We start from the raw sequence: 26,250 nt of genomic DNA, 5'->3' as shown, positions 1-26,250 counted from the left end.
CACAAGTTTCAACTTGCACCCGTTGGAAAGAGCACACTCTAGTGGATCTAATCACATACTATTTTGGCCTCTTATATTAATACTAAATGAAAGCCCATGCAGTTTATTTAGTTGGTGCTCTGTGTATGTAAATAAAATAATTTGATAAATAATAATTAATAATAAAACCTTACATTTATTACCATAATACCAATGTTTGAGATATTAATCATCTAAACAAGAATTTCAGAGAAATAAAGAGAACATATTAAATGCACAATTGTGAATATTTACCTGCAGTTTCACGTAGAAAATAAGGTTTTAAAACATATCCACATTTTCCATTCTGAGAAAATTTGGCTAAATTTAGAAACATTGGCAAATCTAATGTCTGATAGTTCAAGGCCACTGCAAAAAAAAAAAAAAAATTCATAATATATACACTAACATTAGAAGATAGACAATAAGTAATAAAAGCTATTAATGCATTCATTCTTATAAAAGAATTTTATATAAATAAAACTAATTATTTGTAAAATAAATTATAGAATTAAGAAAACTACTAAATTAATAGGAAAATTCTTTTATCTAAATTTTTAGCACTTAATGGCAGGAAACTACAATGTGAACAGACTCAAATATTGTTGAATTCATAAAATGAAACCATAATTATGTATTCTGAATAACACGTTTTGTTCAAATAATTAAAAAGTAAAATATATGCACTAAATATAATTTAAGAGTACAAACAATCACTATATACATGATACTGCCATGGGGGATGTCTTTGTGTGTGCACGATGCAAGGAGTGCAAGGAAATTAGGCGACAACTCGGCGTTGTTATGGGCCTATATGAGACCTTGAAGGACAGGGTGGATGCCCTCGAAGGAAATAAATTGAGGGGCCCATCAAGCTCTCAGCTGCCCACATCAACGCCAGAGCTTGCACTTGGTCATCTTGAAACACAGAGGCAGCCCCCAAGGCAGAATGCGCTGGTCCCACAGGAACTAGTAGTTGTTGGTGACTCTATTGTCAGGGAAACGGGGAACATGCTTTGTAAAAAGGATAGGTGGAACAGGACCAGGGTATGTCTGCCAGGGGCAAGGGTTGATGACGTTGTAGAGCAGATATCATCTTTTAAGGGCACAAAAGGTGATATAGTTGTACACGTTGGCACTAATGACATTAAGAGTAGGAGACCAGCGGAATTACTTAACAAGTACAGGTCACTGTTGAAAAAAAGCCGTGAAGTAGGGTTAAATTTGAAAGTGTCTGCAATTCTGCCCAGACACGATAGGAGGGAGTATATGATGAGAGCCTTGTCGATCAATTCGGCCCTGGAAAGATTGTGCAAGGCTCAAGGGGTAGAATTTTTTTCAGCCTGGAATGTACTTGTTAACAGGAGAGATTGCTTCTACAGGGATGGGATACACTTAAATAGAAAGGGTGCAAGAATATTTGCTGATGCTATCGAGGCAGTGTTAGGTGGGTCGGAAAACTGCTAGCTTGGGGGGAGACAAAGACTAATGGATTAACAGTAGCCACTGGCAGAGGTGAAAGAGATTCTTGCACTGCTTCTATTGGAATGAGCAGAAGCCTGAAAAACAAGATGCAGGATATTTCAGAGACTGCTGGAAGTCATTGTGATACAAGTAAACACATGGGTTGTGTTAGGGTAGCTAAGAATAGAAACAAGTGCAGGTATACTTGCGTGTACACCAATGCTAGGAGTTTAGTAAATAAATTTGATGAATTTGAGGTATTGCTCAAAACATCAAAGGCAGATATTGTTGGGATATCAGAGACGTGGTGTCACACAGATATAAGGAATGCAGAACTGGAATTTGGGGAGTACAATGTGTATAGAAAGGATAGACAGGACAGGAGGGGAGGAGGGGTTATGCTATTAGTTAAAAAACACATAAAATCCAAGGAAGTGAAGCCACTCGACATTGATGGACAGGGCAGTGTCGAGTCAGTTTGGTGTGACATAAGCATAGGTAAATCAAAATTGAGAGTAGGAGTGTGCTATAGGCCTAATGACTATGATGAGTATAATAAGATACTGTACAGGGAAATAGAATGGGCCAGTAAATCAGAGAGTCTTATAATGGGGGATTTTAATTTCCCAGATATTGACTGGAATTTGTGGGTTGGTCACTCACACACTAGCAGGGCTTTTGTGGATTTATTGGATGATTGTTTTCTACACCAGCATGTTCGGGAGGCAACTAGAGGGAATAATACTCTTGATCTGATTATCAGTAGTGATTCTTCATGCATTAGGAATCTGCAGATAAAGGAACCACTGGGTGGCAGTGATCACAGTGTGCTGAAGTGGGATTTACTCAAGGAGGTAACTACCATCAGAGGCAAAGGGAAGGGTTTTTGCTTTCGTAAAGGCGACTATGATGGTCTGAGACAGTATTTAAATTCTATACGGTGGGACCAACTGATGATGTTACCAACAGCAAATTCAAAATGGGAAGCATTCAAGGAACTAATCTTGGAAGCTACCAGGCTTTACATACCAACCAAGAAATATTGTTCAAGGTTCAGGCCTAAATGGTTGTCAGATGAACTAATGAGACATATGGCAGAGAAGAAAAATGCATGGGATACATACAAATTAATGGGTGACATGGAAGCCTATGATAGATATAAGTTGGTCTGTAACCAAGTCACAAAGGAGATTAGGCAGGCAAAGGCAGATTATGAGAAATCCTTGGCAAAGGACGCAAAGAAAAACAGAAAAGAGTTCTTTACCTATTTAAACTCAAGAAGGAAAGGGATGAATCAGATTGGTCCACTGGATGTTGATGGTTCAACAGTTGAGGATCCTGCTCAGATGGCTAACAATCTAAACGAGTATTTTGCATCTACATTCACACATGAGGAGTTATTCAGGAAGGGGAATGTCGTAGGTGAAGTAAACATTGTCAGTGAGCTAGATTATTTTCTAATAACTGAGAGGAAAGTGGAGGAGAAATTGCTGAGGATAAACATAAAAAAGGCACCAGGGGTGGATGGGATCTATCCAGTTATATTAAAGGAGGCAGCAAAGGAAGTAAGCAAACCCCTAGCCATAATTATGAGAGCTTCTTTGGACTCAGGGGAGGTACCCATGGACTGGAGATGTGCAAATGTAACCCCAATTCACAAAGGAGGATCAAAGGCTGACACAAGTAATTACAGACCTGTTAGTTTAACTTCGGTTCCAGGAAAATTAATGGAGGCACTGGTTAAAGAAGCACTGCAGGATCATCTGGACAAGAATTCAGTTATAGCTCAGACACAGCATGGTTTTGTTAAGGGCAGGTCTTGTCTGACCAATTTGATTGGATACTATGATGTAGTCACAAAAGAACTGGATGCAGGGAATAACTTTGATATTATATATTTGGATCTTAGAAAGGCTTTTGATACTGTTGCGCATGGAAGACTGCTGCACAAATTGGAGAAGTGTGGCATTGGAGGCAAATTGCTGCTATGGATAAAGGGATGGTTGAGTGGCAGAAGACAGAGAGTGGTAATCAATGGACACTGCTCAACGTGGACTAATGTTATTAGTGGAGTTCCTCAGGGTTCAGTGTTGGGTCCATTGTTGTTTTCTGTATTTATAAATGATATTGATGATGGTGTATCAGGCTTAATGTCCAAGTTTGCAGACGATACCAAGGTTGGCAGGGTTGTTAAGGACACTACTGATACTATGCTGCTGCAACAGGATCTGGAAAGGTTGAGCAGATGGGCTGAGAGGTGGCAAATGAAGTTTAACATTGACAAATGTAAAGTACTACATATGGGAAACAGTAACCCCAGATCAACGTATCAACTCTGTGGCACTACGCTGACAGTGGTAGAAAATGAAAAGGACCTGGGGGTACTTGTGCAGGCAGATATGAAGTTCTCTGAGCAGTGCAGACGAGCTGCAAGAGTAGCTCATGGTGTCTTGTCAATGATATACAGGAATTTTTCTAGCAGGGATAAGGATGTGATTATTCCCTTGTATAAGGCATTGGTCAGGCCACACCTTGAGTACTGTATACAGGTCTGGAGGCCTCATTTCAAGAAGGATGTAGAGCTGCTCGAACGAGTACAGAGAAGGGCAACAAGATTAGTGAATGGAACAAAGGGTTGCTCTTACGAAGATAGGCTTAAGTTTTGCAAATTACAGAGCCTGGAGACTAGGCATCGGCGAGGTGATCTGATAGAGGTGTATAAGGCTTTGAATGGCTTGAGCATGCTCAATGCCGATGGGATTCTTCCTCTTGCTCAGAATAATCACCTGAGAGGGCATAAATTCAAATTGAGGAAGGACGGATGTCGGATAGATGTGCGGAAATTTGCTTTTAGCCAGCGGGCAGTTGGTTTGTGGAATAGACTCCCATCGCTTGTTGTTGAAGTCGATAGCCTAAATAAATTTAAGGCTCAGTTGGACAGGTATTTCGAACGAACGGAGGGGTGAAATGGGAGTAGTGGTTTTTTTTTTTTTTTTTTGGCTGATGCTGAATAAGCTTGCTTTCTTGCATCATATGCCTCTACTAATGCTAATGCTAATGCTAATACACATAAGAGTACTATACACTTGTATAGACAAAACACATTTGTGCAATATGGCTTAAGATACTGATGTTATTGTTGTTGAGATTGAGGTTTAATGATTCAAGAGCAACTATGGCCATATTGCATCTGTTCATATGCTACTGAATGAAAAAGGTATAAGGTTCCGGGCAACTCTCCCCCATCCTTTCCACCATGCAGTATGTTGTTTGGGGTTTAATGGTACAAGAGCAGCTTCGGCTATATTGCACATGTTCAAGTTTTGTTATTTCATGTTATGCTGTTACTGATTTGACATATTAGATATGGTTGGTAAGGTTTATTAAACTGAGGTATGAAAAGAGTTCACTAACGTTTGATTTTTCTCCCATAATGAGTTCAAGACTTAATGGTTCATTTGCATGCGATTTGAAAGCTGATTGGTGGACAGTTTGGTAACGTGGACATTCTATGATGATGTGCTTCAATGTTAAGTGTGGTCAGACACAGAGCATTGTGGAGGATAGTCTTTCATTAGGAGATAAGAGTGTTAAATGTGTGTGGCCAATACAAAGCCGGGCGAGGATGACCTCTTCATGTCTGTTTGACTGAAAACTTGATTTCCAGGATTTATGCTGCTGTTTGATTTGGTATAATTTGTTTGTTTGTGATTTCCAGGTCTGCATCCATATATTTTCAGAGGTTTTTTGATTGACATTTTTAAAGTCATTGAGCAGAATTTTATGCAAGTGAGAATTTTCATTTGACAGATGTTTTGCAGCATGATTCGCACATTCATTGCCAAGTATTCTAGAATGTCCAGGAATCCAAGTGAATCTAACTCTTTGGTTTTTTGTTGTAAGATGTGATAGGCAGGAAAAAACTTTTCTTAGGTACGGATGGGATGGATGATTTTCTAGTTGTACTTAGTCTGTGACAATGATACTTTTTTACAAGAGAAGTTTTGGCAATGTGATCCAGGGCGAGACATTGCAAACAATTCAACACTATAGATACTGCACTATTGGAAGAGACTGAAATTATGCTCTTTGACTGCAGCACCAACATGCATCAGTCTTGAATCCATCAGTGTACAGATGAGAACAGTCAGAGAATTGTGGTACATAAGAGGAATATAGCTGTATATGTTGATTTGGGATATTGTTCTGTTTCCATTTTATGAGTTGATATCTGCATAATAAGGTCATCTGAGTCTGCTTCAGTATGTGTGATTTGGTGGCATAGAGACAAGACTAAATGTGACAGTGAGTGCATTACATACTGGAACTGCCTCAAAGGAAATATAGTCATATGTTTGGAAAGAATCCTGGATTCCACTAAAATGGAAAATATCCATGGGCTGTGTTTGTTGAATCACTAAAGCGAGCATATTATTGAAGAAGACACTTCAGCAGTTAAACTGGTTTCTTGTACACAGAGTCAATGATAGGTGATTAATTCTTCATATGTCAATCAATATGTCAATCAGAGACGTGGTGTCACACAGATATAAGTAAAGCGGAACTGGAATTTGGGGAATACAATGTGTATAGAAAGGATAGACAGGACAGGAGGGGAGGAGGGGTTATGCTATTAGTTAAGAAACACAAAGTCCAAGGAAGTGAAGCCAGTCGACATCAATGGACAGGGCAGTGTCGAGTCAGTTTGGTGTGACATAAGCATAGGGAAATCAAAATTGAGAGTAGGAGTGTGCTATAGGCCTAATGACTCTGATGAGTATAATAAGATATTGTACAGGGAAATAGAGTGGGCCAGTAAATCAGAGAGTCTTATAATGGGGGATTTTAATTTCCCAGATACTGACTGGAATTTGTGGGTTGGTCACTCGCACACTAGCAAGGCTTATGTGGATTTATTGGATGATTGTTTTCTACATCAGCATGTTCGTGAGGCAACAAGAGGGAGCAATACTCTTGATCTGATTATCAGTAGTGATTCTTCATGCATTAAGAATCTGCAGATAAATGAACCACTAGGTGGCAGTGATCACAGTGTGTTGAAGTGGGATTTACTCAAGGAGGTAACTACCATCAGAGGTAAAGGGAAGGGTTTTTGTTTTCGTAAAGGCGACTATGATGGTCTGAGACAGTATTTAAATTCTATACAGTGGGACCAACTGATGATGTTACCAACAGCAAACTCAAAATGGGAAGCATTCAAGGAACTAATCTTGGAAGCTACCAGGCTTTACATACCAACTAAGAAATATTGTTCAAGGTTTAGGCCTAAATGGTTGTCAGATGAACTAATGAGACATGTGGCAGAGAAGAAAAATGCATGGGATACATACAAATTAATGGGTGACATGGAAGCCTATGATAGATATAAGTTGGTCTGTAACCAAGTCACAAAGGAGATTAGGCAGGCAAAGGCAGACTACGAAAAATCCTTGGCAAAGGATGCAAAGAAAAACAGAAAAGAGTTCTTTACATATTTAAACTCAAGAAGGAAAGGGATGAATCAGATTGGTCCACTGGATATTGATGGTTCAACAGTTGAGGATCCTGCTCAGATGGCTAACAATCTAAACGAGTATTTTGCATCTACATTCACGCATGAGGAGTTATTCAGGAAGGAGAATGATGTAGGTAAAGTAAACATTGGCAGTGAGCTGGATGATTTTGTAATAACTGAGAGGAAAGTGGAGGAGAGATTGTTGAGGATAAACATAAAAAAGGCACCTGGGGTGGATGGGATCTATCCAGTTATATTAAAGGAGGCAGCAAAGGAAGTAAGCAAACCCCTAGCCATAATTATGAGAGCTTCTTTGGACTCAGGGGAGGTACCCATAGACTGGAGATGTGCAAATGTAACCCCAATTCACAAAGGAGGATCAAAGGCTGACACAAGTAATTATAAACCTGTTAGTTTAACTTCTGTTCCAGGTAAATTAATGGAGGCACTGGTTAAAGAAGCACTGCAGGATCATCTAGACAAGAATTCAGTTATAGCTCAGACGCAGCTTGGTTTTGTTAAGGGCAGGTCTTGCCTGACCAATTTGATTGGATACTATGATGTAGTCACAAAAGAACTGGATGCAGGAAATAACTTTGATATTATATATTTGGATCTTAGAAAGGCTTTTGATACTGTTGCACATGGAAGACTGCTGCACAAATTGGAGCAGTGTGGCATTGGAGGCAAATTGCTGCTATGGATAAGGGGATGGTTGAGTGGCAGAAGACAGAGAGTGGTAATCAATGGACACTGCTCAACGTGGACTAATGTTATTAGTGGAGTTCCTCAGGGTTCAGTGTTAGGTCTGTTGTTGTTTTCGGTGTTTATGAATGATATTGATGATGGGATATCAAGTTTAATGTCCAGGTTTGCAGATGATACAAAGGTTGGCAGGGTTGTTAAGGACACTACTGACGCTATGCTGCTGCAACAGGATCTGGAAAGGTTGAAAAGATGGGCTGAGAGGTGGCAAATGAAGTTTAACATTGACAAATGTAAAGTACTACATATGGGAAACAGTAACCCCAGAGCAACGTATCAACTCTGTGGTACTACACTGGCAGTGGTGGAGAATGAAAAGGACCTGGGGGTAATTGTGCAGGCAGATATGAAGTTCTCTGAGCAGTGCAGACGAGCTGCAAGAGTAGCTCATGGTGTCTTGTCAATGATATATAGGAATTTTTCTAGCAGGGATAAGGAGGTGATTATTCCCTTGTATAAGGCAATGGTTAGGCCACATCTTGAGTACTGTATACAGGTCTGGAGGCCTCATTTCAAGAAGGATGTAGAGCTGCTGGAACGGGTACAGAGAAGGGCAACAAGATTAGTGAATGGAACAAAGGGTTGCTCTTACGAAGAAAGGCTTAAGTTTTGCAAATTACAGAGTCTGGAGACTAGGCACCGGCGAGGTGATCTGATAGAGGTGTATAAGGCTTTGAATGGTTTGAGCATGCTCAATGCCAATGGGATTCTTCATCTTGCTCAGAATAATCACCTCAGAGGGCATAAATTCAAATTGAGGAAGGATGGATGTCGGATAGATGTGCGGAAATTTGCCTTTGGCCAGCGGGTGGTTGGTTGGTGGAACCGACTTCCATCACTTGTTGTTGAAGTTGATAGCCTAAACAAATTTAAAGCTCAACTGGACAGGTATTTCGAACGAACGGAGGGGTGAAATGGGAGTGGTGTGTGTTTTTTTTTTTTTTTTTGGCTGATGCTGAATAAGCTTGCTTTCTTGCATCATATGCCTCTACTAATGCTAATGCTAATATTGGCATCAATTACAATTGTCATCTAGTCGTCTACAATTCCACTGAAAGATACAGTCCATTATTTAGATTTAGAGAATTGGTTAGTATGTTTTAGAGGCTGTTTGTTTGTGTCAGTCACTTTTGAATTCCTCCTTTTTTTTGTTAAAAATAGATTGTTCTGTATCCATAATGTCTTCAATGTACATCTCAAGAGTAGGCCTGACTGGCTATATTATCAATGTCTTATTCTTAAGACATCGATAATATGAGATCAGATTGGGTTCATGTTCCTGTTAATTTGATCTGATGTCTACTGTTGCAAATCTGTTGGCCAAGATTCTGTACGCTCAGCAAATGACATTTTCAGGGGAATTGTTACCTTGGTCTGTGTTGCTACCATTTAGTGTTACTGGGTAAGTGGTACATAATTACACTTTGGCATTTCTAGAAGTTGACTATTTGCCTCCTGATGTGTAACTTTGTATTCAATTTTGTATTTTTAGATTTTCTTTAATTTCCTCAAGTTGCAAATTTTTGAGTATATTTGAATGAGAGCTTTTACAATTTGCACAATACAATGCTTGAGCATTAGAGTTTGTTTGTGAATGGCCCTTTAAATACACCGTTAGGACATATTGCATCTCTCCTACATGTAACTCATGAATGGCCAAATTTTTGGCACTAATAACATTGTATGAGATTTGGTATATATGGTCTAATATGGCACATGAGTTAAGTCACTGTTACTCATAGTAAAAGGAGAGGCCTTCATCCTGCAGTGGATTGAAAATGGCTGATGATGATGATGATACTCATAGTAAATGTTATTTGTAGGTATAAGTTCATCTTTTTCTTTTTGGTTAAAATTCTGTGTATGACCTTCTGTTCATCCAATTTTTGTGCACATTTCCAACCCATTATTTAGTACATCCCAGTCTGCTATAACACCTTAGAGGTATTTAATGTGGCATGAGGAATACCTTTGAGTTAATATCTCTATGAGATCTCTTGATCAAGTCTCTTTACACTCTTACATTTACAAATAAGAAAAGAAACCTGCTACAGTAATAATCTGAATTATTTTGTCTCATATTTTAAATAGTAATTTATTGATATTCCAGTGAGGAATTTTAATTGCATGGTTTTATCGAACTTTCATCTTATTTTAATAGCATTTTATTCGTATTGTAATTTTGCGTTTATGACAAAATGTCTTCCTTCACTAAAGGTTGCATGGGGGGTTTAATATTTCTGGGGTCGGGGTGGGGTTCTCCACTGTGATCCTGGGGTGTTGGACTGTCCGTGTGTCAATAGTGAGGAACACATGAGTTTTAAATTATTTTAATTATGTAAATTTGTTTTAGGTATCATTTCTTATTTTATTCGTATAAGGAGATTTGGGAAAGAAGAAATCCTACGCACTGAATAAAAGGTAATTCCTTGTTTATTTCCAAAATATTAATAGAACGTAGGAAAAATTGAGCATATGTAAGCTCTCATTTATGAAGATGTAAAAATGAAACTTAGCTGCACAGGATCAAATTGCAAACCATGAAGGATTCTAAACAAAGAACCAAGTTCACAATGAAGTTATATTAAAGCATTTTTACCACTGTAGTTCTACTGTCATGGGTACATTGTTATAATTGTACAGTTCCAATTAAATAATAATACAGAAAATGTTCAGAAGTACACAATTTGGATTAAATCCATCAGCTATAATTCAAAAAATCTTTTCTGTGAAGGTATATGCTTGTTACTGGAGGTAAATTGCATCACACATCTATAATTATTTGAAGAAATGCTATCAAACAGGCCAAGAAACGTTGTATGACTGGTCAATTATTTTGATCATTTAACTACAATGTTGCCTTACTGCACTTTATCATACAAGATGGCAATCCAAACCTACAAGTATAACACCAATTCCATCAAGATCTTGCTCAAGAAGACATTTACTGATAACTATTTTATATATCAAACTTTCCCAGCTCTTAGTACTCTTAACTAAGAAGGCTAAGGGCATTAAAAATATTTCCTTAAAAGCTCCTTAAAAAATATTTTCTTTAAGAGAATATGGTATGTTTCATGAAGATAGGTTATTGATATGTTTCACGATAGCAGTCTTCAAATTCCTTTAAGCCTTCTTTCATGATGAATTCAGGTTACTAATATGTTTCACGATGGTAGCCTTCAAGCTTTCTTTCCTGATGATATCAATAACCTTTGTAACAATGGCACAAATGTGTTATTGTTACAAAGCCATTAGAAGTGCACATGTATATTTTGATGATGGGAAGATACAAGTGTAAAGATTTTATTTATTTTTTTTTTTTGGCAGATGCAAAAACAATCTCTTTGCATCAATTAGCCATTACAATACAAACACTATGTACTCACCCATCTGGCATCCAACATTCCAGTATGGTATAGGGTTATAGTTGCTTGAGTCAGTACGTATTCCTTTAGGATAAATCCTGGATAATTTACTTGTGTTATATTCAACAAGATCTTTTCCATTATATTTAATATACACATCTGCCTTTGTTTCAGAAAATGATGCCAGTTCATAAAATTTTCCTAAAATACAGAAAATTAAAAATCATTGTCTGACATTGTGACACCAAGAATTATATAAGACAATAAATTTATAATAAATGAAAAAGGTTTAAAATAGATAATCAAAAATTATGCACCTCTTGACAAAAAATTCATCCATCAGATGAATACATGCAAAATTGAAATATCTTTATACAGAATTCTGTAAGCATTTACATTTATTGAAATTTTGACTAAATGAAAGTACTTATGGTGGAGCATAAAACCATTCATTCAAAAGCTTATATCTCCATAAAAATTTTACAGACTTCTGAAAACTCCACAATTACTGAATGAAAGCCTGTGAAGGAATGGAGTACAAGGAGCCCCCAGAGCCAGCAACGTACATGTGGTAAAGTTCATTATTCAAACGACTACTGCAATGCAAATGGCTACTGCTTCCAGAGTAGTGCAAAGCTGCGTAGATTTGGATGGTACATTACTGCAAACTAAAATGGCTACTCCTCTTGCCGGAGATTCAGAACATCTGTCACGTTTATATAGTGTGTATCCTGAGAAGTGTGGAGTATAATTTGATGATAGTTTCTTGTAGACAAATGCATGCAGGATCATGCTGGTGCATTAAATATTTTAATTCATCAAGATTGCTTCTTAGGCCTCTACAATTCCAATGAATGATTTTCTGCATTACTTGGGTTTAGGTTAGATGGATTGGTCTGATCGTTTGGTTTTCCCCTTGATCCTGTTTATATTATTCTCATTTTGAAAAAACTGGATGAGTAATGTCCATCATGAGTAATGTCCTACATGTAATAACATGTAGCAGGAGAATTGCATCTTCATTATCTGACTTCTCATAAATTTCCATAGTTTGATCAGTTGGTTTATTCTGCATAAGGTGTGCATCTTTTTCCTTTGTTAGCATTCCTGATTTGGGGGTGTAGTCTTGTTGCGGCTTGGATGGCTTTATATTAGAATTTGATGTACTCTTGGTCTTTGTTGCTGTTAGTGTCTCACCATCCGTCAGGATGGATCTGGCCCATTGAGCAAGAGATAATTAAGGGAGAATTGTAATGTAAGTATGTGTTGAAAACTAGTGTTTTTGACTGCATTGTAATATGATTTGGAAAGCATTACGTTTAATATCTGTTTACGTGCTTCTTAGTATGATACATTTATATATTTTTCACTACCTTGTACTTCAGTATTTTTTTCCCCATTTTCCATGATTCACAAGCTCTAGAATATGCAGGGTGAGTATCTTGGCAGTTAGAACACTTTGGTGTTTCTGCTATACATTCAGTTTGGGAGTGGTCTGGTGAGCCACACAGGGGACAAATGGCCTTACCTTGACATGCTGTTTGAAAATGACCATACTTCTGGCATTTAAAGCATCTAAGTGGATTTGGAATATATGGTCTGATCTTACAGGAAAGGTAGCCAGCTTTAACTGTTTCCGGGAGAATTGGAGTTCTGAGGGTAAAAATAATGTTTCTTATAGGTGTAAGCACACCATCTTGTTTGGTCATTATTCTTTTGGCACTGATGATGCATTGTGCCTCAAGTTCTTCAGCAATTTCTTCATCAAGAACATTAAGGAGATCCCATTCTGAATGATCCCTTTTGAGATGTTTAATGTTCTGTGTGGGGTTACAGAAATGGGAGGACCTCCAAAGGTCATTTGCTTCAGGAGCTGTCTAGAATGATTAGGATTGGAAGTTTCTATAAGATCTCCTGAGCGACACTAGCGACCAAACAATAAGAGGTTAGTGTGTGAGAGAAGTTGGTTACACACACACACACACACACACACACAAACACACACACACACACACACACACACACACAAAAGAAAGGTATCTTTCCTTTCTTGGTACAAAGCTTACTTTATTTAGAAAAAGCCAAAATTAAATAACGTTATAAAGGAAGGGTTTTAATCTTTATAATTTTTCGCTTAGAAAAAAGCACTTTCAAATCACTTTGGAAATATCGCAATGATCACTCGCTTGGCCTCGCAAAAGCTGAGAGAGAGCGAGAGAGAGATATCTATGATAAATAAATTCAGAGGAGATGATAGATATGGGGAGATAAAGAGGAGAGCTGAGGATAGAGTTATGGAGAATTGGCTGTTGTGTGCCTGGACCTGCTCAAGGCAAAGCACTAATGATGAAGAATTTGCAAACATACTTACTGTTTTGAAGACTGTCCTGGAAGGAACTAAATTTTGTAGATTTGCAATAGTTAACAAGATCAGACAGCTCCTTTGATATTTTACATTTCGGAGGCTAAAAAGAAAAAAGAAAAATAAAGTAACAAACATGATTTCCTAGAAATAAAGAAATTTAGTAAAATTATTCATATTTCTCATAAGCATTAAAAAAAAAAAATTACTCTTATACATCTATTACATATTCTAAAGTCAAAATTCAATATGATTTTAAATCATATAGCATCATTAGAATAACTGAATCTGCCAAATAGGTGAATGAAACCAGAAAAGGGGTTTTGGAGAAATGGCTTACATCTGACAATGCATCTGCATGCTCAGCACTTTCCATTCAAGAATTTCTTGGAAATTGCTTTCTTTTGAATTGGCATTACTGAAGGATTTCAAAAGAGAAAAAAGAATAAAAAAAAATTTTTTTAAATCACAGTTACACTAAATTGAATTTAGCGTAACTGTGATTATAGAATACTTGTCATAAGCATTATGACAAGTATTCTATAATGTGAGCATCAACATTATAAAATCACCTTGAATTATGGAAACCTTTAAGATTAATCCATCAAATACAACTACACTTAATGATTGTTGTACACTTACTTACAGGAACAGCTGGGGACTCATTTTCAGGCAATTTTTCCTCCTCCTCCTCTTCCTCCTCTTCTTCAAAATCACCTTGCTCATCTTCACAGTCCTCTCTTTGCTTCTTACCCTAGATACAGATAGCATCAATTTTCTTTTAATTCTATTCTCTAATAAACTGTTATGTTTTGATTAATTCTCATGCTTTTGAATTCTGCAGTAAAAATCACAAAATGCAATGAGAAGTGTAAATTACACTAATCCATTCAAAAACATATGGAAGAGCCAGTATACCCAACACTGATTTGAAGAAGTTTATCACATAAGAATAGAGTAACTAATTACATTCACCACTTTCAGTTCCACTCAGGGACAATAGTAATAGTTTAGTAATTCAAAACTGTGCTTTAACCAAAAATTACTCAGCAAGAAGAAAAAGGGATTGTCACCAGCTACCTAAAAGCATTATGATATAACTTCTTCAAAACACTTGGGTTTTTTTTTTTTTTTTTTTTAAGTGTTAAGTGATTTAGAGAAGTGTATTATTATTTAAATCATTTTAAGTTTCTTGTGGAAAATAATCTCCTCTTTGATAATGTCCATTGCAGCTGTATAGCATGTGAAAAGTTGCAAACATTTATAGTCTCACAGACATTATGTTTATCATAAGCTTTCAAATTACACTGCAAACAGAGAGTAAAAATTGTTACTTCTTGATTATCTTTTATTTTTGAGAACATTACAGCATCTTTTATCCATTTTTCAGCACATGTCTAAAAGGTTCAGTGCCTAGTGCAAAATCCATTCCATGCAAAAATGGTTTAGAATTACTAAGATAAAATAAAACTGCTGTCATATAAATATGACAAAAAATATCAAATACAGGAAACAAACTTTGTGGACTGTCACTTTTTTTGGATACATGAGCCATGTTGGTAAAATGTGTGATAAAAGTATATTTAGGCTGCTATGATATTAGTATTAGCCATATAGTGCAAGGAAACCAAAGGCTTTTGCTGAACTGGCCAAAAATAAATAACTGAATAAAAATAGAAATGTTAAAAATTAAAAAGTAATAAAAACCTTGCCTTTCCATCTTCACGTAGGCAATTATCCAGCTGACCTTTGAATTTCCCAATCCAGTCAGCCGCAACTAGCTAAGAGATAACATATTCCAGTAATTAACAACTTACTGGCTAAAAAAAAAAAAAAAAAAACTTCTCACATATGCAGTACTGAGCATGCTAATGCTGATGGGATTCTTCCTCTTGCTCAGAATAATCGCCTGAGAGGGCATAAATTCAAATTGAGGAAAGACAGTTGTAGGATAGATGTGCAGAAGTTTGCCTTTAGCCAGCGGGTGGTTGATTGCTGGAACAAACTTCCATCTGTCATTGTAGAAGTTGATAGCTTAAATAGATTCAAGGCAGAACTTGACAAACATTTGGAGCGAGTGGATGAGTGAAATAAGGATTTTTGTCTGATGCTATATAAGCTTGCTTTCTTGCATTATGTGACTTTGCTAATGCCTCTTTTCCTGTAAGGGAAAGATTTATACTGCAAATGTGGATTTTGTACTTTTGATAATTTTTTTAATTTTATTCTCTAATAATGAGAATAGAATTAATTTCACATTTTGAATTCTCTAATTCAAAATGTGAATTTTGAATCTATGGCCTCTGGGTATAGGATCATTCATAACAGAAAAAAATTTATTTATCTCCTCTCAGAGAGTCTTTTAAACCTTTATATACTTTATAAATGTAAAGTAACCATACTTAGAGTATGGTGACTTAATCCCTTAAAAATATTGTCCTTTTGAGGCAATGCACTAGCCTTATGATTTTCCTAGTTTTGGAAGCCCCCAAAAGGCCAATTTCCAAACTTCATTTTATCCCAAAAGTTGAGTTTGTATTACTCATTATTATTTGCACATAATTAAATCTATCCTTTCAGAGTTTTTTCCAGTCTAGGGAAAAAAAAAAAAAAAAGAAGTCATTTGGCACTATATCCACAGAATACAGTTGCTGGACTTTAATGATAATGCATTTGTCCAAAGAACTCTATACAAGTAGAAACAAATGAGATGGCACAATATCATATTCAAACAGCCAATCTATGGAATTCCACTCTTTTGGCCTTTTTCCTCAAACCACTTAATGAAGACATCACAAAACTTTAACAATTCTTTATTAAAATGTTTGTCCCTCTAGAACAGTGCTACTAAAAGTGTGGTCCCCTGACCAGTGCTGGTCCGTGAACTGTTTGTTACCTGTCCACAACAAATTGGAAATTGGTCGCTGACGTTACCGGTCCCCGACAATTCATCCGTTACTGGTCTGCGAGATTTGTATTTTACAAAAGTAAAAAAAAAAAAAAAAAAAAGTACCGGTACTTTTACAAAAGTACCGGTCTGCAACAGATTGGAAATAAAAGAAATTGGTCCTTCACCACAGATAGTTTGAGAAGCACTGCTCTAAAGCATATTTGTGGTGGACAATGCCTCAGTCAAATCCTGCAAACAACATGGTCTTTGTTTTGTTTCACACTTACCATGCTTTTGCTAAGTCAAGGGTAGAAGGAATCTTCCTAACGGATGAATGCTGTTTGGTTCCAGGATTACATCCATAAAGCCACATTTCATCTCAAGCCAGGAGTGTATTCAAGATTGGGTAGAGAAGGCATAGCACCCTTAACCAAAAATTTGAAATAAAAAAAAAAATAAATAAATAATGCTGTTATTGTTACTGTTGTTTGGTTTTTAGGAGCATTAGCAACTAAGGCCATATTGCTCCGGGATATGCGGTGGTCATTCCCTGACCTTTCCGCATCCTCTGTATTTGGTGGTGATGGGCTCGAACTCTAGTCTAATCAAGAAGCGTGTGCTACGCACTGCTGCTCCTTCCCACCTGGCTACGGAGGTGCCATAAATAATGCAGGAGGCATTCTAACAAAACTCAAAACCCTGGTCACCATGCCCCCCCTTATGATGATACCTGGATATGACACTGTCTGAAGCTATGAAATGTTTCAAATATATCTTACCATTAGTCACACATTCAAACAAACTGGAAGCAACTAGCCAGCAACTGTTCCTCTGTTAATAGTCATAGCATGTATGTTTAGACAGAGTCTTAGTTAGACAAGCCAGAGTGTCAGAAGCAGATAATGGCCCTATACAGTCTGATGATAGGATCTAGCAAGAATCCTGAAATGTCACCTTTTAAATAAGTTAAGGAATTAGATCAAAAAGCTTAAACTAACTTAGTATTTGTATTATCCACATGGTAAAAGAGGGGGTTCATTTCAAAATTCTGTTCTGTACTGCAGCAATAACATTTGTTTTTAATAAGCAGAGGGGCAAGAAGTTTTACACCTCTCCTTATTTCTTGGTTTTAAATAATCAGAAAAATTTTCTAATATATCCATATTTACTAACATAGTTATGTACCTTAATAAGAATTTTATGAATTAGAAATTCTGGTGATGGTAACTGTGTTTCTTCTGGACTTACAGGAGCAGTATATAAATAATCTATAAAATCAAAAAGCGTTTTGCATTAGCAGTCACAAATAATACATAATGCACAAATACATTACAAGATATATATTTTTTAGTATGGAAATTTATCTTTAAATTAACAAAAAAAAAAAAAAAAAAAAAGCTATGCAATCTGGAATTTATAGTTAAATGCAGGAATTTCCAACTTCATTTCAATAAGTACAGGAGGCCTTTCTTATGTGGTAGATTTTATTCTGGAAAATTCAATGGAAAATACAAAATTCCAATCTAAAATGATGCAATATTAATTGAGTAGCTGATTGAAAACAATATTTGCTAAAAAAAAAAATCAGCACAAAAGTATTTCCACATAATTAATTCTAAGAAAAAGCTTTAGTTTCCCTATTCCTGTGTAAACATTAATAGAGAACATTTTTACAGAATAAACCAACTAAAAAATATTCACAGACAAAGTTTAAATAAATATATTATATCACATAGTGATTTATGCAATAGTGATTTATTAACTACAATAGTAATTTATTTACTTGTATGGTTGTTAAGAAAATAATCAAGTGATCTAACAAGTTTATTTTTCACTTAAAACATTGTAAAACATAACAGATTAAACTTACAGCTCATGAGAAGGATGAAGGTGATTTCATTTATCATTATTGTGTGGCAAAACCCAAATGCAAATGATTTTATTCTCTTTTAACAAAAAACAAACAAGAAAGGATGCAAGGAAGAAAATAGAGTTACACATTTCAATTATACAAGTACACCAAAACTAGGCTGAGAACAGTAAAGTCATGAACTGATCAAAGAGATACTGAAAGTATCTTACTTGACTTAACATAAATCCTCTGATTGCATAAATGGACTTTTAAATAGAAGAGGAAGACAAGAAGAGGAAGACAAGAAGAGGAAGCCAGAGTTTCATCGTGTAAAGAGGTTTGGGAATAGCAATGTCTTGAAAGATATGCTGAAATTAATGTCCTAAATGTGCACAGGCCCTTCCAATTGAAGTCTTCCACAGCAGTTTTCATTAGGTTTATTTTAGTACAGCATGGCATGTTGAGAGTGAAACAGGTACTCCCAACTGGGATGATATGGAATATTTTTAATTTTTTCCATATAGTCACACAGTAAGGATTTTCTCCTGAGGTTCATTTGCCTCAATATACAGGCTATGGATCGTAGATGTTCTGAAAGCTCATACATCTATCCCAAGGGTACTATGCTGGATGGTATTCAGACGTAATAAAGAACATTTTCTTGTAGAGTCATGGTTAGGTGATCCATAATCCAAGCTGGACTGAATTAAGATTCTATAGAGATGCAAGAGGGAATATCTATCAGTGCCCCAGGACACAGCAGAGATGGCTCTTTTTTGATGTTCAATTTTCTTAGACAAGCCATTTGAAGATAAGCAATTAGTAGCAAAATTCAGTTCATTATCTAAATATAAGCCTGATAAACAAATGCTATTGGTAAAAGGAATCAGATTTGTTTTTTTTAAATAAATCTATTTCTGCATCTGGATGTAGTCTGCACTTTTAAAGAAATGAACTGAAGTGAATTTTCTTCTCTTTTTTTTTTTTCTGCCAAGAGAATAGCCAAGCTGTGGCATCCATGACTATTTTGGTTATGGAAGGTTGACATTGCCTTTCAATGATATTCATAGTTTAGAAGTTATCAGCAAATATGTATGATTCAATTGGAATTTCCCATGAAACTTTTTGCAATTCTTATTGTAAATAATGTTGCACTGAGATGGAACCCTGCAGTACACCCTCCCTCTTGGTCAAATTATTTAGATAAATTGTTCAGATAACCAACCTGAAACTTTCAGTGGCATAGGAAGTTTGTATAAATTGGAGTAACTGTCCTCTCAAACTAAACAAATGAAAACTGTGAAGAATACCATATCCACAGGTGGTAATCAAGGCTTTCTCAATATTGAGATTAACCATTACCAAGAATTCTCCTTATGAAAAGATTGTAGATGTTTGCTTTTGCTTTGATTGTCACATCTAATATGGACAATTCTTCCATATTTTATCAATTTTTTTTTTTAGTTTCTAGAAACTAAATTAGCCACCTGTGAATAATTTTTTCACAAGACTTAGGCAAAGTCTTTTGGCTAATTGGCAAAACTGATCTGTAATTATATGGAAATATGCAGTCCTTTCCTGGCTTTGGTTAGTCTAAGACAACTGAGTGATGCCAGGAGTCTGGGTAAGTATTTTCTAAAAAATATCCGATTGTAGAAATTTAATGGTGAGAGGTATGAAGCTACCAACACAGTTTTTGGAAGCCTAATTGGAATTGCCAATTCATCATCTAACAGTGCTAGTCAGAGAAGCCAATGCATCAAATTGAAATGATTCAATTTCACAAAAAAAAAACCCTTCATTTCGGAATTTTGTCAGTTTCAGTGGACTTCTACAGTACCTTATATCATTATGCCATTTATTGTTAAATATCAAATTTAACATTCAAAATAATATAGTTAACTATATTTTACAGCACCTATATCCTCTATGACAGTAGAATAGTTTTTCCACTTTTCATTCATTTAGAGAGGTCTACATATGATTCCAGCCTGTGACTGGAGGAATTTCTAAATTTCTCCTCAACTGAGGCTGCAATTAGCTGACCTAAAGCAGAGGGAGTAGGGTTCCCCACAAGTTATTCCAGGTTTTCAGCCTGCACAATATGCAAATCAACCTATAAATGCACAATTGTATCCATATAATACAGAATGGTACAATATGGTCTAAGTTGCTGATGTGCCTAAAACTAACAAAAACACCACCACTCCACACAATGTTTATTCTAAAAGTATAATTTCTGATTAACACAATCACTGTCAGTGTGTATCTAAATAAACCACAAGTGTTGTTCCTTAATGAAAATATGCATAATTCAATTGTGGTCAATAAATGAGCACCGTAAAAGAAAAAGTACATTAAATGAGCAGCTGATTGATATCAACACACAAATTGAACCATAGGCCATTTTAATTATGGCTGGAATTTGTTTGGTACCATCAATAGCACTATCTAGAGTGAAATAGTCACTATGCTCTTACATTAATATCAAGGTGGCTTCTTTACTCTTTTAAGATGATTAAATATAATATAAAACAGTTACATATGGGTTGTTATATCCATTCAGTATAAAATGTTGTAGGCTTTCCCATTTTTGCCCGAGTAATAAAATTAATTTAGTTTCAATTTTAATTATTACTAATTTTAAATTTTATGATTAATTAATTAGTTTCAATTCATATGATTTGTAATGTCTTCGGCACGAGAGGGTGTGTCACCTGGTGGCACTGTAAATTTGCTCATTTCATTTGGTGCCAGAATGGGAGATGTCCTATTGCCCATTCTAACACCAAATATACTTCACCTCCATGTACTACTGGAGGTGAAATGTATTATAATAAAGGTGGATATCCATTTTGGTAATATTCATATTCCAAGTTTCTACATATTAATAATTTCTTAATTTGGCCTATAGTAATATACAAGTGCATGCACCCAGATGAAAATAAAATTCAATTACAGAGACAAGCTGGTCATAATTATTTGGTAACTTTGGAATATGAATAACAGTAATGGATATACACTAGTCTCATTTTTATTTATAGTGGAATGTGCTATTGCCTAATATCACCATCAAAATACAAGATTAAAATAAAATAATTTTTCTTATTTTAATTTGTGGTTTGCTTATAATTTATGTATTTAATGGACTGGATTAAAGTTAGGAGAGGTGTGAAGCAAGGCTGTGTTCTATTACCAGTTCTATACAACTTATATGTAGAAAAAATAATACAGGATGCTCTGAATAAACTTGTTAATTCCCAACTTCACTATAATAATCAGGTCCATGTCAGTTTGTTGCATGACAGTTCACTGTATGTGACAATTTGATGAAAGGCAATTGGGGGTACAACAATTCAGTGAGTATGACAATTTGGTGTATGCACAACAATTGTGTATTACACAGATATCAGAAATTAACAAAAATGAAGTAAAAGGTTTAGGGAAAAAAGAAATTTTAGTGACTTAGAAAGGAGGAATGCAGAAAACTATATATATTTTTTTGCCTATTTATTTTGTATAAAAGGATTCATGCCAATCCTTCTCATAGGCAGATTGGAAAGTGAGTACATGCCTATTTCAGCATGACTCCATCCATATGAATTGGTTGAGGGTTTGTGAAGCTTACTGCCTACCCTTAACCCATCCACAGTACTAGCCTATCACTAACTTCTTTCAATAAAAACTATAGCACACAGTTGCAAATCAACCTTCAGAAAATGTACATTACCCAGCCAGAATCCATTAATGATCTCTATTTTTGGACTCTGGGACAATCTCTCCCCCGCCTTGTACATTTCCTAAAAAAAATGCGACTTACAGAAGTTAAAGTAAAGTGTGAACAAGGTTTTGTTGTATCCCAATCTTTATTTAACCTGTTGCAGCACTTTTTTTAAACAGAATCTCCTAAAAAAAAAAAATTTTTAAAACTTGAATGTGCATCAGAAAACTAAGATGGATAATATGCTCCATCAAAAATATAAAGAACTGTATTGTGATCACTAAATTCATCATTTACAGCATGACAGTTAAAAAGTTTGCATTTTCTGTCTTGCTTTGTCATACACTGAATTCTTCCAAGGAATTCACAGAATCATCTACTTGCCAAATTGTGACAGTCACCAATTGTCTTTCATCAAATTGCCACATACAGTACAATGTCATTCAAACTGTCTCATACAATAAATTGTCTTGCAACAAATTGGCATGATCCCATGATAATCAAATGGTGGACAACAGAGCCAGTAATGAAAGAGTAAAGGTGGCACAGAGGATAAAAAACTGGTCCACTGCAGACACATGTTGAGAGGACAGAATTATGAAGCACTATAATTGCAAGAGATGGCAAGACAGTGGAATCCAGAGGAAGAAAGATAAAGTGGATGGCTAACTTGAAACTGAATATTGAACACCAAGAAAATAATTCATGATACTGAACATGGAGAAACTTGGTATTTGCTGATCACCAAGCTCCACATTCAGTATCATGAATTATTTCATTGTGTGGGGCACATGATTACCACAGAGAATTATTACTGTATAGTAATCCAGTGGTGCTTGCGATAATACCATGTTAATCAAAACTCTCCCAGACATTTGCTTTATTTCAAATTTGAACCATACCTTTAAAAATATATTCAGCTTCTTTTTCCTCATTACACCTGTTGCAAATAATTTATTTGCCATTATTTAAAGTTATTTTTTATTATTTTACTTTTTTTTTTAATCATCATCACTACAAAATATATAAGGAAAAGAAGTTGAAGAAACTTCTTTTAGCCCCTGAGAAAATGGTATTTTTGGAAAATATTAACAGGTAATTTAAATGTTATGCAATGAAAAAGGTCTTACCACCTAAGATATTCTTCAAATGTTCAGCCATCTTTTTTTGCTGCTGTGTACTACAGTGGTTTTCAAATGACAAAATAACTGGATATCTAGAATAAATAACATTTTTTTTTAAATTCAAATTGCAATGTAATTTAATGCAGATTCAGAACTTGGTTAACTTGTATATCTTGAAATATATTGCTAGTACTGCACCAAAAAGTAATATTGCTGTTTTTTTTTATATTAAATACAAATGTTTTTATTTTTAATCAATTATGTGATAACCAAGGTTAATGCCCTTGGTTAATGTGTGTCATCATTAACCAAGGGCAATATCTATCCCATCTTTTGATCACACTTTTAATTCTTTTAATGGAAGGAGTCTTGCTTTAAGAGCTCAGAATTCCAAGTGAGCAGCTTTGATAAATACATTTTATTTATAAAAAAGGAAATAAAGTGGTCCCTTACTGATTGATGCCTTTTGATTAAAATTCTGCTTCTCGTAGGATTCCATGCATTTGATTAATGATGAATCTCAATTAACAATTGCAGTATAATAACATTTGGGCATTATTTTAACCAAAATCACTCTAAAGTTGCACTTTAGTTTTTCAGCCATTTAGACTATTCTGAAGTCAAGTAGTCATGGCTATCAGCTCTTGGGATCAATCTGTGAATTCTGCCTTTACAGTGCAAAAACATCTTTAATTTTCATAAAATTTGTTGAGATTTTACTTGTGGCACCAAAAGTAAATGTAAAAGAAAAGTAGGAAATCAATTTCTGTGCAAATTGAAGAAAAATTATCTCAAAACACAAAAGCAGCATTAAACTAATTAAAGTATTAAGGAGCATTAAAGAGGCCATACTTGTGAGTATGGCCTCTCCATATACAATTCTGATAATCATTAAACAAAAGGACCCATTTAACACAGAAAATGGAGGATACCAGAGTTTTCAAAGAGAAGGAATTAACTGTAGAAGTGGAAAATCTATTAATGCTATGGATTCACAAAAAAAAAAAAAAAAAAAAAAATACAGGCACTCTCCGACTTACATAAAGGTTGTATTCCACGGAACTCTGCGTAAGTCGGGTTTTCCCTAAATGCTTATGCAGCACTCTCAACTATGCTTACTAAATTTGATTGAAGCAAAAAAAGAAATGTTTAATGAACATGTAAATATAATTATTTAATTTTTTTTTTTTATCTCATGAGTAGGAAAAACTGCAGGTGTGCAATTACAAAAATTGCTAAATTACAGGTGTTCTTGTTTGACCCGATTAGATATATAATGCAATTTATTATGGAATTGCATGTTTAATTTTGAAATTAAACAAGTACAATTTTTTGGTGAAAATAGAATATTAATAGTTGCATCATATGGTTTTATCAGTATTAGTAACATGCACAGAAGCAAGGCTTATACACTATGCTTAAATTTGCAACTGCCACTTGATTAATCCTTTGTGGTCTGATGTTATAGCAGCCACAATATCATAAAATTCAACTGTTGATGATCCTGCTCAGGTAACTAACAAACTAAATGAATATTTTGCATCTATATTTACATACGAGGAGTTATTCAGGAAGGGGAATGCCAGAGGTGTATTCAACTCTGGCAGTAAGCTAGATAATCTTGTAATAACTGAGAGTAAAGTGGAGGAGAAACTGTTGAAGATAAACATAAGAAAGGCACCTGGGGTGGATGGAATCTATCCAGTTATATTAAACGAGGTGGCAAAGTAAGCAAGCAAACCCTTAGCCATAATTATGAGAGCTTCCCTGGACTCAGGGGAAGTACCCATGGACTGGAGATGTGCAAATGTGACCCCAATCCACAAAGGAGGATCAAAGGGAGACACAGATAATTACAGACCTATTAGTTTAACTTCTGTTCCAGCATGGGTTTGTTAAGGGGAAGTCTTGTCTGACTAATTTGACTGGATACCATGATGTAGTCACAAAGGAACTGGATGCAAAGAATAACTTTGATATCATATATTTGGATCTTAGAAAAGCCTTTGATACTGTTGCACATGGAAGACTGCTGCACAAATTGGAGCAGTGTGGCATTGGATGCAAATTGCTGATATGGATAAAGGGATGGTTGAGTGGGAGAAGACAGGATGGTAATCAATGGACACTGCTCTTTGTGAACTAATGTTATTAGTGGAGTCCCTCAGGGTTCAGTGTTGGGTCCATTGCTTTTTTTCTATATTTATAAATGATACTGATGATGGTATATCAGGCTTATTGTCCAAGTTTGCAGACAATACGAAGGTTGGCAGGGTTGTTATTTTTACTTTACTTTTTACGAAGGTTGGCAGGGTTGTTAATGACACTAATGACAGTACACTGCTGCAAAAGTTGAGCAGATGGGCTGAGAGGTGGCAAATGAAGCTTAACATTGACAAATATAAAGTACTACATATGGGAAGCAGTAATCCCAGAGTAAAGTAGCAACTCTATGGTACCACACTGACAGTGGTAGAGAATGAAAAGGACCTGGGGATAATGGTGTTATGATATGAAGTTTTCTGAGCAGTGCAGATGGTCTGCAAGAGTAGCTCATGGTGTCTTGTCAATTATATACAGGAATGAATTTTTCTAGAAGGGATAAGGAGGTGATTATTCCCTTGTATAAGGCAATGGTCAGGCCACACCTTGAGTACTGTATGCAGTAGTTTCCATTCAGTTTTCCACTCACTTTGTTCCATTCAGTGAATGGAACAAAGGGTTGATCTTACAAAGAAAGGCTTAAGTTTTGCAAATTACAGTGTCTGGAGACTAGGCACCTGCAAGGTGATCTGATTGAGATGTATAAAATCTTGAATGGTTTGAGCATGCTCAATGTGAATGGGATTCTTCCTCTTGCTCAGAATAATCGCCTGAGAGGGCATAAATTCAAATTAAGGAAAGACGGTTGTAGAATAGATGTGCGGAAGTTTGCCTTTAGCTAGCGGGTGGTTGATTGCTGGAACAAACTTCCATCTGTTGTAGAAGTTGATAGCTTAAATAGGTTCAAGGCAGAACTTGACAAACATTTGGAGGGAGTGGATTGGTGAAATAAGGGTTTTTTTTTTTTTTTTGGCTGATGCTATATAAGCTTTTTCTTGCATCATGTGCCTTTGCTAATGCTAAAATCTGCATCCCACCTAATGTCACAACCAGTTGCAACAATCAATA

General features: G+C 35.7%; 1 protein-coding gene across 5 annotated transcripts in view; it reads right to left on the bottom strand.

The window, feature by feature from the left end:
- Positions 1-26,250, bottom strand: part of LOC150077602 (1-phosphatidylinositol 4,5-bisphosphate phosphodiesterase delta-4-like) — a 298,832-nt gene that overhangs the window by 29,721 nt on the left and 242,861 nt on the right. For 4 of the 5 annotated variants that reach the window (XM_090386233.1, XM_090386234.1, XM_090386230.1 and 1 more), the window contains 6 exons: positions 23,086-23,171; positions 17,568-17,650; positions 14,139-14,246; positions 13,502-13,595; positions 11,152-11,331; positions 274-387 (listed from right to left, as the gene is read on the bottom strand). In XM_090386233.1, coding sequence (XP_090242359.1) covers positions 274-387; positions 11,152-11,331; positions 13,502-13,595; positions 14,139-14,246; positions 17,568-17,650; positions 23,086-23,171 — 665 coding nt within the window. The remainder of the gene's footprint in view (positions 1-273; positions 388-11,151; positions 11,332-13,501; positions 13,596-14,138; positions 14,247-17,567; positions 17,651-23,085; positions 23,172-26,250) is intronic. The other variant, XM_090386232.1, reaches the window with a different exon arrangement.

The sequence above is a fragment of the Mastigoproctus giganteus genome, chromosome 12, assembly GCF_048544385.1.
Source record: "Mastigoproctus giganteus isolate SK-2022 chromosome 12, ASM4854438v1, whole genome shotgun sequence".
Lineage (NCBI taxonomy): Eukaryota > Metazoa > Arthropoda > Arachnida > Uropygi > Thelyphonidae > Mastigoproctus > Mastigoproctus giganteus.
This window is presented reverse-complemented; position numbering and strand designations above follow the sequence as displayed.